The 20676-nt window shown below is 43.6% G+C and overlaps 1 protein-coding gene across 12 annotated transcripts in view; it reads left to right on the plus strand.

Moving 5' to 3' along the window:
* Positions 1-20676, plus strand: part of HHAT (hedgehog acyltransferase) — a 495443-nt gene that overhangs the window by 186753 nt on the left and 288014 nt on the right. For all 12 annotated transcript variants that reach the window (XM_082399938.1, XM_082399944.1, XM_082399935.1 and 9 more), the window contains one exon: positions 16321-16356. In XM_082399938.1, the coding sequence (XP_082256064.1) occupies positions 16321-16356 (36 nt within the window). The remainder of the gene's footprint in view (positions 1-16320; positions 16357-20676) is intronic.

Genomic DNA, 20676 nt, shown 5'->3' on the forward strand with positions numbered 1-20676 from the left:
CTATGGCTCTGGAGCCAGCTCTCCTCCTACTCAGAAATGTTTTAGATTCCAGCCCATAGTGATGTTCTGTGGGGGTCCTACTAACTGGCTTCCAGGGGGAGGAGCCTAAGTACCATGGAATTGACATGCTGCCTAGAAGGCACTTCCCACCCCAGATGGGCCAACTTCTATTTATCCTACAAACCCCAGCGAGAACATTACCTCCTCTGGGAAGCCCTTACTGCATGCCTCCCCTGCTATTATAATGTAAATACCTGTTTCGTGAGTGGCTGGACACTGTGTTTGCTTTTTGGGGGGTTTTTTGGTTTGTTTGATTTTTTTCAAGACCCTGGCCAACCCATCAGTAGGTGCTTTAATTTTATTAATGTGAGGGGACCCCCTCTTCCATAGCCTACCTCAGCAATTAATATCCCTTATTACTACGTTTCAGATCCCCAAACCCAGTGTATTCTTCTCAAGAATAAAAAAAAATCTGTCCTAGTCCAGAAATTACAAACACAATCTTTTGATAAGCATATCTCATTTGATGTATAATATATGTCACTTTAAAAGCCCTGAAATTTTTTTTTCCCCGTCTTGCCCCTAGGTTTTTTTTTTTTTTTTTTTTTAAATTTGAATTTCAGATGAACAACCAATAATTTTTAGTATGTCCCATGCAATATTTTTTTTTTAAACATCTTTATTGAAGTATAATTGCCTTACTATGGTGTGTTAGCTTCTGCTTTATAACAAAGTGAACCAGTTATACATATACAATATGTTCCCATTTCTCTTCCCTCTTGCATCTCCCTCCCTCCCACCCTCCCCATCCCACCCCTCTAGGTGGTCACAAAGCACTGAGCTGATCCCCCTGTGCTATGCGGCTGCTTCCCACTAGCTATCTATTTTACGTTTGGTAGTGTATATATGTCCATGACACTCTCTTACCCTGTCACATATCACCCCACCCCCTCCCCATATCCTCTAGTCCATTCTCTAGTAGGTTTGTGTCTTTATTCCCGTCTTGCCACTAGGTTCTTCATGGCCTTTTTTTTTTTTTTTCCTTAGATTCCGTATATATGTGTTAGCATACTGTATTTGTTTTTCTCTTTCTGACTTACTTCGCTCTGTATGACAGACTCTAACTCCATCCACCTCATTACAAATACCTCCATTTCATTTCTTTTTATGGCTGAGTAATATTCCATTGTATATATGTGCCACATCTTCTTTATCCATTCATCTGTCGATGGACATTTAGGTTGCTTCCATGTCCTGGCTATTGTAAATAGAGCTGCAATGAACATTTTGGTACATGACTCTTTTTGAACTATGGTTTTCTCAGGGTATATGCCCAGTAGTGGGATTGCTGGGTCGTATGGTAGTTCTATTTGTAGTTTTTTAAGGAACCTCCATACTGTTCTCCATAGTGGCTGTATCAATTTACATTCCCACCAACAGTGCAAGAGTGTTCCCTTTCCTCCACACCCTCTCCAGCATTTATTGTTTCTAGATTTTTTGATGATGGCCATTCTGACCGGTGTGAGATGATATCTCATTGTAGTTTTGATTTGCATTTCTCTAATGATTAATGATGTTGAGCATTCTTTCATGTGTCTGTAGGCCATCTGTATATCTTCTTTGGAGAAATGTCTATTTAGGTCTTCTGCCCATTTTTGGATTGGGTTGTTCGTTTTTTTGTTATTGAGCTGCATGAGCTGCTTGTAAATCTTGGAGATTAATCCTTTGTCAGTTGCTTCATTGGCAAATATTTTCTCCCATTCTGATGGTTGTCTTTTGGTCTTGTTTATGGTTTCCTTTGCTGTGCAAAAGCTTTTAAGTTTCATTAGGTCCCATTTGTTTATTTGTGTTCTTATTTCCATTTCTCTGGGAGCTGGGTCAAAAAGAATCTTGCTGTGATGTATGTCATAGAGTGTTCTGCCTATGTTTTCCTCTAAGAGTTTGATAGTGTCTGGTCTTACACTTAGGTCTTTAATCCATTTTGAGTTTATTTTTGTGCATGGTGTCAGGGAGTGTTCTAATTTCATACTTTTACATGTATCTGTCCAATTTTCCCAGCACCACTTATTGAAGAGGCTGTCTTTTCTCCACTGTATATGCTTACCTCCTTTATCAAAGATAAGGTGACCATATGTGCGTGGGTTTATCTCTGGGCTTTCTATCCTGTTCCATTGATCTATATTTCTGTTTTTGTGCCAGTACCAAACTGTCTTGATTACTGTAGCTTTGTAATATAGTCTGAAGTCAGGGAACCTGATTCCCCCAGCTCCATTTTTCGTTCTCAAGATTGCTTTGGCTATTCGGGGTCTTTTGTGTTTCCATACAAATTGTGAAATTTTTTGTTCTAGTTCTGTGAAAAATGCCAGTGGTAGTTTGATAGGGATTGCATTGAATCTGTAGATTGCTTTGGGTAGTAGAGTCATTTTCACAATGTTGATTCTTCCAATCCAGGAACATGGTATATCTTTCCATCTATTTGTATCATCTTTAATTTCTTTCATCAGTGTCTTATAATTTTCTGCATACAGGTCTTTTGTCTCCTTAGGTAGGTTTATTCCTAGATATTTTATTCTTTTTGTTGCAATGGTAAACGGGAGTGTTTTCTTCATTTCACTTTCAGATTTTTCGTCATTAGTGTATAGAAATGCAAGCGATTTCTGTGCATTAATTTTGTATCCTGCTACTTTATCAAATTCATTGATTAGCTCTAGGAGTTTTCTGGTAGCATCTTTAGGATTCTCTATGTATAGTATCATGTCATCTGCAAATAGTGACAGCTTTACTTCTTCTATTCTGATTTGGATTCCTTTTATTTCTTTGTCTTCTCTGATTGCTGTGGCTAACACTTCCAAAACTATGTTGAATAATAGTGGTGAGAGTGGGCAACCTTGTCTTGTTCCTGATCTTAGTGGAAATGGTTTCAGTTTTTCACCATTGAGGACAATGTTGGCTGTGGGTTTGTCATATATGGCCTTTATTATGTTGAGGAAAGTTCCCTCTGTGCCTACTTTCTGCAGGGCTTTTATCATAAATGGGTGTTGAATTTTGTCAAAAGCTTTCTCTGCATCTATTGGGATGATCATATGGTTTTTCTCCTTCAATTTGTTAATATGGTGTATCACATTGATTGATTTGCATATATTGAAGAATCCTTGCATTCCTGGGATAAACCCCACTTGATCATGGTGTATGATCCTTTTAATGTGCTGTTGGATTCTGTTTGCTAGTATTTTGTTGAGGATTTTTGCATCTATGTTCATCAGTGATATTGGCCTGTAGTTTGCTTTCTTTGTGACATCTTTGTCTGGTTTTGGTATCAGGGTGATGGTGGCCTCGTAGAATGAGTTTGGGAGTGTTCCTCCCTCTGCAATATTTTGGAAGAGTTTGAGAAGGATAGGTGTTAGCTCTTCTCTAAATGTTTGATAGAATTCACCTGTGAAGCTATCTGGTCCTGGGCTTTTGTTTGTTGGAAGGTTTTTAATCACAGTTTCAATTTCAGTGCTTGTGATTGGTCTGTTCATATTTTCTATTTCATCCTGGTTCAGTCTTGGCAGTTTGTGCATTTCTAAGAATCTGTCCATTTTTTCCAGGTTGTCCATTTTATTGGCATAGAGTTGCTTGTAGTAATCTCTCATGATCTTTTGTGTTTCTGCAGTGTCTGCTGTAATTTCTCCTTTTTCATTTCTAATTCTATTGATTTGAGTCTTCTCCCTTTTTCTCTTGATGAGTCTGGCTAATGGTTTATCAATTTTGTTTATCTTCTCAAAGAACCAGCTTTTAGTTTCATTGATTTTTGCTATTGTTTCCTTCATTTCTTTTTCATTTATTTCTGACCTGATCTTTATGATTTCTTTCCTTCTGCTAGCTTTGGGGTTTTTTTGTTCTTCTTTCTCTAATTGCTTTAGGTGCAAGGTTAGGTTGTTTATTCGAGATGTTTCCTGTTTCTTGAGGTAGGCTTGTATTACTATAAACTTCCCTCTTAGCACTGCTTTTGCTGCGTCCCATAGGTTTTGGGTCGTCGTATCTCCATAGTCATTTGTTTCTAGGTATTTTTTGATTTCCCCTTTGATTTCTTCAGTGATCACTTCGTTATTAAGTAGTGTATTGTGTAGCCTCCATGTGTTTGTATTTTTTACAGATCTTTTCCTGTAATTGATATCTAGTCTCATAGTGTTGTGGTCGGAAAAGATACTTGATACGATTTCAATTTTCTTAAATTTACCAAGGCTTGATTTGTGACCCAAGATATGATCTATCCTGGAGAATGTTCCATGAGCACTTGAGAAAAATGTGTATTCTGTTGTTTTTGGGTGGAATGTCCTATAAATATCAATTAAGTCCATCTTGTTTAATGTATCATTTAAAGCTTGTGTTTCCTTATTTATTTTCATTTTGGATGATCTGTCCATTGGTGAAAGTGGGGTGTTAAAGTCCCCTACTATGATTGTGTTGCTGTCGATTTCCCCTTTTATGGCTGTTAGTATTTGCCTTATGTATTGAGGTGCTCCTATGTTGGGTGCATAAATATTTACAATTGTTATCCCTTCCTCTTGGATCGATCCCTTGATCATTATATAGTGTCCTTCTTTGTCTCTTGTAATAGTCTTTATTTTAAAGTCTATTTTGTCTGATATGAGAATTGCTACTCCAGCTTTCTTTTGATTTCCATTTGCATGGAATATCTTTTTCCATCCCCTCACTTTCAGTCTGTATGTGTCTCTAGGTCTGAAGTGGGTCTCTTGTAGACAGCATATATATGGGTCTTGTTTTTGTATCCATTCAGCCACCCTGTGTCTTTTGGTGGGAGCATTTAATCCATTTACATTCAAGGTAATTATCGATATGTATGTTCCTATTCCCATTTTCTTAAATGTTTTGGGTTTGTTATTGTAGGTGTTTTCCTTCTCTTGTGTTTCTTGCCTAGAGAAGTTCCTTTAGCATTTGTTGTAAAGCTGGTTTGGTGGTGCTGAACTCTCTCAGCTTTTGCTTGTCTGTAAAGGTTTTAATTTCTCCATCACATCTGAATGAGATCCTTGCTGGGTAGAGTAATCTTGGTTGTAGGTTTTTCTCCTTCATCACTTTAAGTATATCCTGCCACTCCCTTCTGGCTTGCAGAGTTTCTGCTGAAAGATCAGCTGTTAACCTTATGGGGTTTCCCTTGTGTGTTATTTGTTTTTTTTCCCTTGCTGCCTTTAATATGTTTTCCTTATATTTAATTTTTGACAGTTTGATTAATATGTGTCTTGGCGTGTTTCTCCTTGGATTTATCCTGTATGGGACTCTCTGTGCTTCCAGGAGTTGATTAACTATTTCCTTTCCCATATTAGGGAAGTTTTCAACTATAATCTCTTCAAATATTTTCTCAGTCCCTTTCTTTTTCTCTTCTTCTTCTGGGACCCCTATAATTCGAATGTTGGTGCGTTTAATGTTGCCCCAGAGTTCTCTGAGACTGTCCTCAGTTCTTTTCATTCTTTTTTCTTTATCCTGCTCTGCAGTAGTTATTTCCACCATTTTATCTTCCAGGTCACTTATCCTTTCTTCTGCCTCAGTTATTCTGCTATTGATCCCATCTAGAGTATTTTTAATTTCATTTATTGTGTTTTTCATCATTGCTTGGTTCCTCTTTAGTTCTTTTACGTCCTTGTTAAATGTTTCTTGCATTTTGTCTATTCTATTTCCAAGATTTTGGATCATCCTTACTATCATTATTCTGAATTCTTTTTCAGGTAGACTACCTATTTCCTCTTCATTTGTTAAGTCTAGTGTGTTTTGACCCTGCTCCTTCATCTGCTGTGTGTTTTTCTGTCGTCTCATTTTGCTTATCTTACTGTGTTTGGGGTCTCCTTATCACAGGTTGCAGGTTCGTAGTTCCCGTTGTTTTTGGTATCTGTCCCCAGTGGGTAAGGTTGGTTCAGTGGGTTGTGTAGGCTTCCTGGTGGAGGGAACTGGTGCCTGAGCTCTGGTGGATGAGGCTAGATCTTGTCTTTCTGGTGGGCATGTCCACGTCTGGTGGTGTATTTTGGGGTGTCTGTGGCCTTATTATGATTTTAGGCAGCCTCTCTGCTAATGGATGGGGCTGTGTTCCTGTCTTGCTAGTTGTTTGGCATAGGGTGTTCAGCACTGTAGCTTGCTGGTCATTGAGTGATGCTGGGTCTTGATGTTGAGATGGAGATCTCTGAGAGATTTTTGCCGTTTGGTATTACGTGGAGCTGGGAGGTCTCTTGTGGACCAGTGTCCTGAAGTTGGCTCTCCCACCTCCGAGGTACGGCTCTGATGCCTGGCTGAAGCACCAAGAGCCTTTCGTCCACACGGCTCAGAGTAAAAGGGAGAAAAAATAGAAAGAAAGAAAGAAAGAAAGAAAGAAAGAGGCTATAATATAGTGAAGTAAAATAAAGCTATTATAAAGCAAAGCTATACAGGCAAAATCTCCCCCAGAAGCATATACATATACACTCACAAAAAAAAAGGAAAAGGGGAAAAATTAATATATCCTGCTCCCAAAGTCCACCTCCTGAATTTGGGATGATTCGTTGTCTATTCAGGTATTCAACAGATGCAGGCACATCAAGTTGTTTGTGGAGTTTTAATCCGCTGCTTCTGAGGCTGCTGGGAGCGATTTCCCCTCTTTGTCTCTGTTCGCACAGCTCCTGGGGATCAGCTTTGGATTTGGACCCGCCTCTGCGTGTAGGTCGCCTGAGGGCGTCTGTTCCCCGCCCAGACAGGACGGGGTTAAAGGAGCTGCTGCTTCGGGGGCTCTGGCTCACCCAGGCCACGGGGAGGGAGGGGTACGGAGGAGGCGGGGCGAGCCTGAGGCGTCAGAGGCCGGCGTGACGTTGCACCAGCCTGAGGTGCGCAGTGCGTTCTCCCGGGGAAGTTGTCCCTGGATCACGGGACCCTGGCAGTGGCGGGCTGCACAGGCTCCCGGGAGGGGTGGTGTGGAGAGTGACCTGTGCTCGCACACAGGCTTTTTGGAGGCGGCAGCAGCAGCAGCCCCAGCGTCTCACGCCCGTCTCTGGGGTCTGCGCTGATCGCCGCGGCTCGCGCCAGTCTCTGGAGTTCGTTTAGGCGGCGCTCTGAATCCCCTCTCCTTGCGTGCCGCGAAACAAAGAGGCAAGAAAAAGTCTCTTGCCTCTTCGGCAGCTGCAGACTTTTTCCCGGTCTCCCTCCCAGCCAGCTGTGGTGCGCTAACCCCTTTAGGCTGTGTTCACGCCGCCATCCCCAGTCCTCTCCCTGCGATCCGACCGAAGCCCGAGCCTCAGCTCCCAGCCCCGCCCGCCCCAGCGGCTGAGCAGACAAGCCTCTCGGGCTGGTGAGTGCTGGTCAGCGCCGAGCCTCCGTGCGGGAAGTGCGGGAATCTCTCCGCTTTGCCCTCCACACCCCTGTGGCTGCGCTCTCCTCCGTGGCTCCGAAGCTTCCCCCCTCTGCCACCCGCAGTCTCTGCCCGCGAAGGGGCTTCCTAGTGCGTGGAAATCTTTCCTCCTTCACAGCTCCCTCCCACTGGTGCAGGTGCCGTCCCTATTCTTTTGTCTCTGTTATTTCTTTTTTCTTTTGCCCTACCCAAGTACGGGGGGAGTTTCTTGCCTTTTGGGAGGTCTGACGTTTTCTGCCAGCGTTCAGTGGGTGTTCTGTAGGAGCAGTTCCATGTGTAGATGTATTTCTACTGTATCTGTGGGAAGGAAGGTGATCTCCGCGTCTTACTCTTCCGCCATCTTCTCTCCTCTCTCCTTGCCCCTAGGTTTTTCTGACCATTTTCTTTTTTTTTTTTTAGATTCCATATATATGTGTTAGCATACGGTATTTGTTTTTCTCTTCCTGACTTACTTCACTCTGTATGACAGTCTGTAGGTCCATCCACCTCACTACAGATAACTCGGTTTCGTTCCTTTTTATGGCTGAGTAATATTCCATTGTATATATGTGCCACATCTTTTTTATCCATTCATCTGTTGATGGACACTTACGTTGCTTCCATGTCCTAAAGCCCTGAATTTTTAATGAGGAGATCTGAGTTCAAGTTGAAGTTGGGTTCCTTATTAACTATATGATTGGAGGCAAATCATTTAACCTTCATTCATGCATTTATTCTTTCATTCACGTATTTATTGAGCCTGTGGGCCAGGCCCTGTTAGGCACCCTGCATTGGCTTCCTTAGCTAGCAAATGGGCATAATATACGAGCCCTAATTTTCCTTACAGTTTGTTAAGAACTGTTTGTGACAGTGCTTTGTAAATGTAAAGCTCTATTGAGACATTATTTATTATTATTTTAATGGACAAGGACTTGTGCATTAGGAATAGAATAGAACAAAGAAGCAGAGAATTGCTTCTTTAGTAGAATTTGTTGTAGCCACATCAGAAAAGTGTTATGGACATATCAAAGTGCAACATCTGGGGTGGATCAGCCTTAATTCTTTTTTTTTGTTTTTTCTTCCTTGCTATCTCTACATTTTTTTTTTTTTTTTTAGTATTTAATATAATTAATTATTTGTTTATTTATTTTAGGCTTGGTTCAGTCTTCGTTGTGGTGTGCGGGCTTCCTCGTTGCGGTGGCTTCTCTTATTGAGAAGCACGGGCTCTGGGTGCGCAGGCTCAGTAGTTGTGGCTCACGGGCTCCAGAGCACAGGCTCAGTAGTAGCAGCACATGGACTTAGTTGCTCCACGGCATGTGGGATCTTCCTAGACCAGGGCTCGAACCCGTGTGCCCTGCATTGGCAGGCGGATTCTTAACTGCTGCGCCACCAGGGAAGTCCCGCTATCTCTACATTTGAAATATAATCCTGAGAACAAGCAGCCCATTGGCTTAGCCTCGGTGGCTTTCCTATCCTCCTCAGGAAGGCAGAAACAGGAACTGACTATCTCACTAGAACTGGACACAGTGGGTGAGAGGGAGGTCCCCAGAAGGACGTCAGGCCTCCTCCAAAATAAACAGGCAAGCAAACAGAAGCAGCAAATGTCTACCACGTAACTCTTATCCATTTTTCTCTCAACGGATAACTTTGTCTCATACTCTGTTAAAAGACCTCCCTCTACTAATTCTGCTGGCTTCTGCAACCATCCCTTGGCACAGTGGAAAATTTCCCCCCAGATAAACAAAAAAAACACCTCGTTTGTCTCATCCTTCTGAAGCTACGACCCTCCCTTCTCTCCTTTAGGACCACACTGTATACCGAACATGGGAGTTTTTTATACCCAGTGTCCCTGCTTCCTCTCCTTCCCATTCACTCTTCACTCTGGCCTGGCTTCCATTTCAGCCACTCAGTGAGACTGCACTGGTCCAAGCTGCCAATGACCTTTCATGTTGGCCAGTATGTCTAGTGGATATTTTTACATGAAGAAATGAAAAGCAAGATGAACTTAGATCACCGTGCACAAAAGTTAACTTCAAATAGCTTAGCGACTTAAATATAAGAGCAAAACTTAAAACTTTTAGAAGAAAACATAGGAGAAATATCTTCAAGACTGTGGGTGAGGCAAAGATGTCTTAGCCATGACACTGAAAGCATGATCCATAAAAGAAAAGTTGATAAGTTGGACTTTTAAAAATTCAAGATTTTTGCACTTCAAAAGACAATTTTAAGAAAACAAAAAGAGAAGCTACAGACTGCGAGAATATATTTTCAAGTCACACATTGGATAAAGGACCTGTTTCTAGAATGTACACAAGCGTAGGAACTTAGCTTTCTTGTTCACTGTTGTATTCGAAGCATCTATTGCAGTGCATGACATTTGGAAGGGGCTCCATAGATATTTGTGGGATAAACGAATGAATATAAATAGCACTAATGCAGTTTGGAGAAGAGTTTTTAGGAACATAATAAAGACTGAGGAGGAGAGAAAATAATCTCGAACACTTGTAGAATGCACTTGTACCCACTGCATTTATTCTTTTTTGGCACTGTAGGTATCATCATCTCCATGCCACAGTGAAGGAAACTGAGACATGCAGGGATGATTTATTTTTTTGCCTGAGATCAAATACTATTAAGTGGGAGAGCCAGAGAGCAGACCCTGAATTTCTAATTCCACATAAGGAAACACGGGACGTGGTTTCCACCGTAGTTTAGGAAAGCTCTTCACTCCCGAGCCACTTATGCCTGGCACTGTGCCTTCTCTCCTTGTCTTTCTCCAACAGTATGAGATGTCTGGATCTCTAGGCTTTGGGGTTATTTTCTCAGAATTTGCTCCCTGATAATATGATGGCAGACACACTTGTCTGATACAGTGAAGAGCTGTCATGTGAATACCTGGCACTAGCTTTCACTATGTTTGTTTTTGAGAATTTGTCCTCCCAGGACTACAATTCTCATTTTCTACCTTCCCGTCAAACTGTATTTCACCAAACATGTTTTGGCTGCCAACTGGGATCTGACTGGCCTAAGTTCACTCTCACTTTTCCCTGTTTTCCCCACATCACTTTCTGTTCGTGACTGTGCAGGCTCTAATCTCAAATTGATAGGCAGGTTAGATCCAGACTGGGCCAGACTGGAAAAGCATAAGAAAGTGAGGGAATGGCATGCTGCAGAAGCTATACACGTGACTTTTACAGGTGGCGATGGAGATGGTGTGACCTGATGCCAGTTATTATATGATGTCAACAGGAAGCCTGTTCTAAGTAACAATATTATGTCCTGAGCATTCTCAGAAAACAAAGACACTGATTGAGGCCGAGAGGAAGGCGGTATTGTGACACTTTGAATAAATTAGAACTGGGGTCTAGGGGACCTGGACTGTTAAGCCTCAGCTCTGCTGCTCGTTGTGTAGTTGTGTTTCAAATTATTTCATCTTCCTTATCCTTTCTTTCCTCATCTGTCAAGTGAGGAGATTAGAGCCGATAAACTTTAAGGTCTTTTTCACTCTTTGAAATTAAGTTAGGTAGCCCAACCAGAACTAACCAGGGCTTCTTGAGTCTGGGTGTAAACTTTATTCTCCTAGTGATTTGATTTCTTTTTTACCTCCAGCCCTCTAAGTCAGTCTTCAAACTTACCAGGTAAGAATGTGAGAGCTAAACTTTGGCAGCCCACTCATGGGATAAACAGGTCTGGAGATGAAAAACTGTGAGGATTGTACATTGAAGAAGGCGAGGCAAGGATTGAGATCTGAATATGGTACCTCACCAAATACTGCCCCGCATATGTCATGCTAAGTGGCCATAACAACAGTGGTTCTAAACCAGGGGTCCCCAACCCCTGGGCCATGGACGGCTACCGGTCTGTGGCCTGTTAGGAACCAGGCCACACAGCAGGAGGTGAGCGGCCGGCGAGCGAGCGAAGCTTCATCTGTATTTACAGCTGCTCCCAATCGCTTGCATTACTGCCTGAGCTTCGCCTCCTGTCAGATCAGCGGTGGCATTAGATTCTCATAGGAGCGTGAACCCTACTGTGAACTGCGCATGCGAGGGATCTAGGTTCCTTATGAGAATCTAATGCCTGACTATCTGAGGTGGAGCTGAGGCGGTGATGCTAGCGCTGGGGAGTGGCTGCAAGTACAGATTATCATTAGCAGAGAGGTTTGACTGCACAGAGACCATAATAAATCAGTTGCTTGCAGACTCATATCAAAACCCTATCAGTGAGTGGCAAGTGAAAACAAGCTCAGGGCTCCCACTGATTCTGCATTATGGTGAGTTGTATAATTATTTCATTATATATTACAATGTAGTAATAATAGAAATAAAGTGCACAGTAAATGTAATGCGCTTGAATCATCCCGAAACCATCCCCCCACCCCATCCCCGGTCCGTGGAAAAATTGTCTTCCACGAAATCGGTCCCTGGTGCCAAAAAGGTTGGGGACTGCTGTTTTAAACCATACCTCACTGATTATATGACATTTGCAGCTTCTGGCCACAGTTCATTGTTGTTTTTTTTTTTTTTCAAACTCTAGCTCCCAACCAGCCAAGATCAGCCTGGGAGAGAGGAGCAGGACCCCAAAAGGCAGGTAGCCTGGCACAGCAGAACAGATCCTGGGTCTAACTGTGGGCTCTGGTCTGAGTTCTGCCATGGACATGCTGTGTTGGCCTGACCCTTCCTTTTCTCAGAGGGGGTTCTCTGTGCTCTGTGAGTAAATGTAAGTGCACACCACTCTGACAGGTGGTACGAACCTAATTTTGATGCACTGTGAGGCCCCAACAGGAGCAGCAGTCAGAATCGTAATAAATAAACCGTCAGGGTTGCAATGGAAGCATTAGCCCAGGCACAGTCTACTAATTTGCTGATGGTTATCAGACACGAGCTACTGCTATGGAAGCAAGGCTTCATACTTAGAGATGCTTCCAGAAAGTGACTGAAACAAGGAGTTGGAAGCCTGAGGCTAGGTGGCAGCTTTAAGTTCATCCATTCTGGTTTTCTATCTGATGGTTCAATCTCCTCTAAACACCCTTTTAACCCATGCTTGAACTCGTCTTGTGATGGGAAATTCACTGCCTTGTTAGGATATTGCAGCTTGTTCCAAATTTCCCTCTCCTCTATCAAGCTGTTGCTGCTATCAGGTGATGTTCAGACAACAAAAATGTCCATGTCACATATGCACACAGGAGATTTCCCATTTTTATTTTCCTTAAGGAACCAGGAATAATATGCACAGGACCACTGCTTCTTATGTCTCCTCATAAGGATATCTTGGTTTATTGTGAGCTGGTAGCCGTGAGAGATTACTTTCTTAAAAGGTGGTCAGAATAATGGTGCTCTAGTTTGGTAGGTATCTTATTTCAGGAGAGAAGCCCCATTTCTATCTGTGGGTATTTATTTTATGTATTTACATATAGTAGTGGATGTGTTAAATAATTACTTTTGAGCATCTGCTATCTGCAGTGTACTGTGCTAAGTGCCAGAGCAGGCAGAGGCGTTGGTGCCTTATTACAACACATCAGTCACACGTTGATTTGTTACCCATCTGGGTTCTTGGACTCTTTAATCAATAGAAATTGATAAGAGGCCAGACGAGAAATTCAGGCAAGCCTTTATTGGGACTCCTGCTGCAGCGCGAGGGGGCGAAAACAAGTAACAAGTTCCCTTGCTCGCTCCCGAGGAGGGGCCAGCTGGTCCCTTACATGGGGTTAGGGTTGGGGCGAATCGGTGGGTTGGGGGCAGGAGTGGCTTGGGTGATCTGTCCATCCCCTTGTGGTGCTCTGTGAGTGTGTGTGAGGAGGGGATCGTGCGCAGTACCCTGCTTTTGCTCCAGGCACCTCAGAAGTGTCAGTTGGGTTTTGGCCTTTTTGTATCTTGTTCATAATTTGCCCCAGCTGTGCATGCATGCATTTATTTTTAGTCCCTTATAGTTTCTTTGTATTCTGTTGCTCAAGGAGACGTTTGTCCAGGTACAAGCACTGCGGCAAAGAGTCCCGGGTCCCAGGTCCCAACCTGTCTCAGATTCACCCAACTGATACTTACTGAGAATCTGCTTGGTGGCTGCCTTTGGTTCTTGCCCTTAAGGAGTTTGCAGTTCACCAAGGGAGACAGTGTGTGATATCGATCACACTGTATTGAATTATTATTGACTTTGCCACCTCTTTACTAGGCTCTGCTCTCCTTGAAGCGGGGGGTTATGTGCCATGCTTTTAGGGCCACCATAGCTACAGGTGAAGCTGGGTGTACACTGGTGTGTATTGGTGTGCCAGTATGAGATGCTGGTCAGGAGCGGGGCAGGCAGGGCGAGGCTCCGGTGCCCCCAGCCCTCAGCCCCGCACTCAGCTTCAGGGCTCATTGTGGGACACTGCTCCTCCTGCTTGCCTGCCTATGCCCTCAGCTTGGTGCTCGCCCCTCAGAGTTCCAGCCCTACAGCCGCCTTCTCCAGGGCTCAGGCCCCGCCCGTGCCCTGGGTTAAGTGGCCTCCCTTCCTGGGCTGCATCGTAAGACAATTTACGTCCTTCTTTTTAATGTGGCTTGCTTCTCCCGCTGAGTTATTGGGAATGGGGCTGCCATTAAAACAACTCTTAAAAACTGGAGGAAAGGAGACTACTGTTTATTGAGTACTCGCGGTGGACCAAACACTGTGCTAAGCCCCACATCTCTATTTTCCCGCTTAATTCTCATAACCTGCCTACGAGTAAGGGATCTCCATTTTTCCCAGTGGGGAACCTGGAGCCCAGAGAATCGACACAACTTTCCAGAGCCTGGCTGACTCTAGGACCCGAGGAGGTAGGTGGCGCCTGCAGAGCCGGTGTGCTAGAGGGAGCGAAGCTGGGGGGCTTGACCGGAGCAGGGCAGCCACTTTGGGGGAAGCAGAGGGCAGGTGGAGGTGGAAAGGGAGCGCTGATTTAAAATCAACAGCCGTTTTCAATTAGTAATAATGAGGGGCAGTGAGAGCCTGTGCTTTTAGCAGGAGGAGCACGTAATTCGTGGCTGTCAGGGCTCAGTTTGACTCCCAGCTCTGTCCTCTCCTAGCTGTGAGCCCTGTGCCAGTTACTTGGCCTCGGCACTCTAGTTCCGTCACCGATAAATGGGGACGCCAATACCTACCTCGCGGGCAACCATGTACGTGTGTGAGTACTGAAAAGAGTAGTTGCCACCTTCTAGATGCTAAATGAATAACAATTTCTATGAATATTGTTAGGTTTTTCATTATTGCTTCAGGGTCTTCTTCCCCTACCGCACCTCTACACTGAGGGTCTCTGTGATTCCTTTCATGTCTGTTTCATCCTCTGATTCCTGTAACAGAGTCTGTTGCTGGTATAATTGAAAAGACCGAAATCTTTGTTTTAATCCACACATACTTCTACCGCCCATATTGCTGTTCCGGCAAACATACAATTGCTATCTGTCATATGAAGGTTTTACTTATGTGGCTTTGCAACGTAGCCTTGGTTTTGGTTGAGAGGAGGGATCATTTCTGTTTCGGTTTCTTTCTTTTTTTTTAATCTGTGTTAAATATGATTATAGGAATTGACCTTATCCAGGTCAATGTAAAATCAGCTGAAACAAATCAGCTATCCCTGCAGGTATATCTCCCTCTAGAGCTCTGTTCAGAGGCTTATGAGCAAATGGAATTTACGCACAATACCTTGACTTTGAGTTTCCCTGAATTTTATAACTATTTCAGGTAAGTGATATAATAAATGAGGTACCTCGTATTTTGCCTTTGTTTCTTTATTCTCACCTACCCTGTGTCTATAATCTATAAACAGATGCTTGAGCGCATGAAAGAGTCTTGTCATTTAAAGGTATCTCACAAGGAATCCTACTTAATATCAATAATCACCTGCTATATGTCAGGGACGGTGGGGTGCCAAGTAGGCTGAGGTGTTCCAGGGAAAGGGCTAGGGTGGACCCAGATGCTAGGGACAGTCAGGGCCTGGGCAGTTGGACCCCACTCTAGGGGGAATTTCTGAGTCCACTGCTCACTGTCTGCAGGGACAGAAGTCCCTCCGGCTTTCCCCAGGCTGCTTGCTAACTGGGGAGGCCAGTCCAGTGGGTGGCACATAACCACCACCATCCAGGTGTTAGGAGTAGTGATTATACCTGGTGGGCGGCACCATCATGACTCGGGCCACCCAGTCTTTTTACTCACGGCCAGACCCAAAGGTGAGAGAAGGACATGGGCTAAGTGGGCAGAGGTTTAGGGAGAACAAGCGTGCTCATTAGGGCAACCAAGGCAGTCCCACTCATATGGACTGAGCCAGTCTGGTGGTGTCAGAGGGAGGCTGTGACTGAAGGGGTCCACTACCGCCCAGGGCCTTCTGGATGCTGGTGTGACGCCCAAGCACGATGCAGGCTCACCAGCGAGTGCGTGGAACTGCCTTCTCCCTTCCCTGCTAGAGCGGACCCAGATATGGGTGGGTTGTTCTCTCCTGCGAAAAGCTCCAGCGACTGTGGGTGGGAGGAGATGGAAGGACAGAGTTGACCTTTCCCCACCCCTGTTCTTCCCTCTGGCCAGTGTGGATTCATGCTTTTAAATCATAATTTCATTTATTTTTGAGTAAGTGAACATCAGAGACAACTAGTGTTATAAAATGACTCCCCTTTTGGAAAGGTGGTGAAGTTCACTTTTCTGGCTTCTGTTTCTAGAGAGAGAGAGTTTAGGCTTGCCAAGATACTTTTGCTCTCATGAAGCAGTGATTCTGCATCAGAATCATCTGGCGGGCTTGTTAAATCTAATTGCTGGGCCTCGTCCCCAGAATTTCTGAATCAGTGTGTGAGGGTGGGGACTGAGAATTTGCCCAGGGAATGCTGCTGTGGCTGCTCCAGGGGTCATACTTCGAGAACCACTGTCATGGAGTAATCCATGTGTTCACCATGTTCCAAATGTAAATGATGTATTTTTGGTCAAGTCCACCACTGCTGTGAATATCTTCTATTGATATGCTTGTCTTTGTCTCCCTTCAACAGGTATTTTGACGTTGGACTGCATGATTTCTTAGTTAGGTAAGCCAATAGTTTTTATTTTAGATATCATTGGAATAGCGTGTCTATTATGGAATACTGAGATGAAAATAAAATCCTTGTGAAATATCTTGATAAATAATGGCAACCATATATTTGACAAGAAAACACCACTAGCACTGTTTTTTGTGCCTCCCAGAATCACACAAGAATATCCTTTTTAAACAATCAAAGGAATTTATTTTTAAAGGGGTTTGTATCTGAAATGATAGTTACCCAACTATTGGGCTACTGGAAAGACAAATGGAAGAGTGAAGAGAGGACTTTCCTGGTGGCGCAGTGGTTAAGAATCCGCCTGCCAATGCAAGGGACACGGGTTCGATCCCTGGTCCGGGAAGATCCCACACGCCGCGGGTAGCCCCTGCTCGCCGCAACTAGAGAAAGCCCGTGCGCAGCAACGAAGACCCAATGCTGCCAAAAGTAAATAATAAAATAAATAAATAAATTTATAAAAAAAAGAAAAGTGAAGAGAGCCAACTTGCATTCATACATTAAACAACCCTCTTGAACAATTTTCCCTCCGTTGAATTTAAGCTTTTTAAACTGAATCTACTAGTTGTCTCACAATCATGAAGATACAGTCTTGTTCATAATTGAAAGAGATCACAGATGGCAGTTTATATCCTAGTATATTGGTGATTTTTACCAGAGTTGGCTTATGGGGCATATTAATTCCAAATAGCTATTAAATCAAACAGAAGTTTAATGGAAATATACCAGAAGATTAACAGTGTTGATAATAACATGCACGATATTTTTCCTGCTATAAACTTTGCTGTACTTTTTAGATTTTTTATTATACTGAGCATGTATTTGTTATTCTAATAATGGTGGAAAATGGTCATTAAAAATACCTATCAAATATATATGTGGGGAGCAGTAATGGTTGCTGAGGGACTATAAGCTAAGATCACAAGGAAACCAGAAATCATGTAGAGTGATTTACTTTCTGCAAATATGTAGCTCTAAATGCTAATTAATTCTGAGTCCACTAACAAAGAGTATTGTAAATCACATGTGATTTCTGGGTAGATGTTATAGTAGTTCAGTTCTCCACAATGCATGGCCATCTCCCTGTGGTTAAGACGCTGTCTGAGGGGACATGTACATCTTTGGCATCACCTTGATCCTAAACCTGCAGCATTTCCTCTGTGCCAGATTGCATATGGTGGTGTTCCAAGCAAGGCCATACATACCTTGTCCTTCCTCTAGGTCTTTATGCAAGGCTGTGCATGGAAATCTTGGCCTACCCCAGACCCAAGGAATCTGGATTATCCTGGCTTTCTCCAGGATATCACACACAGAAGGGAGTGTGTAAACAGTTACCCTTGACACATCAAGGGTAAATGTATTTTAGTAGGAGGGTTCAAGGGCCAGTGGTCATGGGAAAGGCAGGCATGAGAATTCTATATCTAAACCGATCAGAAAAACTGTCTGGGTGTACTTCAGGGAGTTGTTTGGATTTTTTGAGTTAATGTCTTTGGTGCTTTGTATTACTCCTGTGCTACTGTTCACATAATTGCTGTGGTAGCTGCAAGTTTGTACTTTTCTTACTTTCTCTAGTAATTTTCTTGAGGGCAGGGAACACGCCTCAATCACCTTTCCATAATTAAACTGTATGGAATCAACCTTCAACAAACATTTGTGTATAGGAATGTAAATTGATACAGCCACTATGGAAAACAGTATGCAGGTTCCTTAAAAAACAAAAAATAGAACTACCATATGACCCAGCAATCCCACTACTGGGCATATACCCAGAGAAAACCATAATTCAAAAAGAGTCATGTACCACAATGTTCATTGCAGCTCTGTTTACAATAGCCAGGACATGGAAGCAACCTAAGTGTCCATCGACAGATGAATGGATAAAGAAGATGTGGCACATATATACAATGGAATATTACTCAGCCATAAAAAGAAATGAAATTGAGTTATTTGTCGTGAGGTGGATGGACCTAGAGTCTGTCATACAGAGTGGAGTAAGTCAGAAAGAGAAAAACAAATACTGTATGCTAACACATATATATGGAATCTAAAAAAAAAAAAAAAAAAAATGGTCATGAAGAACCTAGGGGCAGGATGGGAATAAAGACACCGACCTACTAGAGAATGGACTTGAGGACACAGGGAGGGGGAAGGGTAAGCTGGGACGAAGTGAGAGAGTGGCATGGACATATATACACTACCAAATGTAAAATAGATAGCTAGTGGGAAGCAGCCGCACAGCACAGGGAGATCAGCTAGGTGCTTTGTGACCACCTAGAGGGGTGGGATAGGGAGGGTGGGAGGGGGAGAGACAAGGAGGAGGAGATATGGGGATATATGTATATGTATAGCTGATTCACTTTGTTATAAAGCAGAAACTAACACACCATTGTAAAGCAATTATACTCCAATAAAGAGGTTAAAAAAAAACAAAAAAACCCCAACCAAACAAACAAAAAAACAAACATTTGTGTAGAAGTGACTGAATGAGTAAATGAATGAAATGAGGCAGAAAGGACACAGAGGGTGAGGATTAAGAAGAAGCTGTTCATTTATTCAACAGATAATTATTAAGCCTACCATGTGCCACTTCCTTGGTTACATCTGGGAATACCAAGGTGAGAAAAATAGACATTTGATTTAAAGCTTTCCCTGAGCTCATCTCTTGCCAGCCTTGTGGTTTGAGCAACTTGAAGTGAGGAGGAGGGGTGGTCTGCCTCTGGGACCCCCTCCTCCCTGTCCTTCTTCTGGGCTCCAACCATGTTTCCTATGTTGGGTGGGGAGGAGGCAGAGGGAAGGGTTAAGTGCCTCTAATGTAACTGGAACAGATGCTGGGACGCCTTGGCCCTGGCAGGAGGCCCTTATGGGTGCGTGCTAGTAAGATGCTCAGCTAGTCACCTTAATCGGTTGTTCTGTGAACCAAGCAGAACTGGGGCTTCTTTCTGCCCTGCTATCTTCCTGCAGTTTTCCTTTCTTTTACTCTGGTAGGGGCAGGACAAATCAACGTGCCCACTGTTATCCACTGTGGGAGTAAAAGTCTCCCCTCCTTGCAGGCATGCCCAGTCTCTGGATGAAGTCTCTTCATCCCCTCCCCCAACATACAGCAGCACTCCCCATTAAGCCAGGAACCTAGGGACTCTAAGGGATCTCTTCCTTGGTCCTCCTACCAGCTTGGGGATAGGGTGGGGCAGGGCGTGGGGTAGGGGGGTGGTTGGGGGAGCACTCAGTTCTCCACCTCTTAGGAATCCCAGGATGGGGTGCAAACCCCTTTGTTTGCAGCTGTCTTTAGAAAATGGGTCCTTTCTGCTCCCAGTTTGGGAGTCCCTAGTCCCTTTGTGGGGACTGAGCCCTGTTGATCTTTGGGCACCTTAGTGAGAACTGTTTCATCTGCACGTCGACCCCAGAAGCCAGCGGGGTTGAAGAGGGTGTGGGCACAGTGAAAGTGGGAGGTGAGGGAATGGCAACCACAACTCCTTTAAGAAGTTAAGCTGTGATAGGGAGGAAAGAAAGACATGGCAGCTGGTGGAGAAGGTGGTTTGAGTGGGGATTTTTTTTTTTCTTTTTAATTGGAGGAGCTCTCGTATTTAGCCACCAGAAGGTCTTAAGTGCCCTTTAGACTTAGAGAAAGTGTTTTCAGTTGGGTGGAGAGAAGCAGCACACGATTGCCAGGGGAATGAAGACGCAAAGCAGTGAATGGTGACTTAGTGGCTCCAGTGGGCAATGGCGCTTTCCTGGAAGTATACCGCTGGAGAGCACCTTAGAGGTTGGAAGAATGTGGGGTCGTACTTGTGGGACCCTTCTCGTTCTGTGATGGCCAGGAGAAGAAAATATATTTCCCTTTGTAAAAGAGGAGATGTTGGAGAAATTGGCATAGTTTTTTTGTTTTTTTGTTTTTTTAATTAACTGCATTTATTGGCTCCAGTAAACTCTTAACGTGTACTCTGTGTTCTCACGCTGTATTGAATGCTTAGCGTTTGGAAGGAAAGAAGCTGCAGCATGCCTGAAATTAATCAGCTGCATCTTTTACGTTGATGGAAGCAATGTCGACTTCTCTGGAATGACATCAGTTTCCACAAAGGCAAGAGCCCTATCTGTGATCTCAGCCTGGGCAACTGCAGGGAGGGACATGTTTCTTTTTAAGTTGTTGGAGTGCTTCACTGAGCTATGGGGCAGGAAGGAGCTGTCACGTTTAATGAAATGTGAGCATTTTTGGTATTGGCGTTTTATGATGACTGTGGGAAAACTCAGTGTGCTCAATCCTTCTGCATCTTATAGAAACCAAAGGGAAGACTTTCAGGAAACAGTAATCACAAC

Source organism: Balaenoptera borealis, assembly GCF_965194805.1.
Source record: "Balaenoptera borealis genome assembly, chromosome: 1".
Lineage (NCBI taxonomy): Eukaryota > Metazoa > Chordata > Mammalia > Artiodactyla > Balaenopteridae > Balaenoptera > Balaenoptera borealis.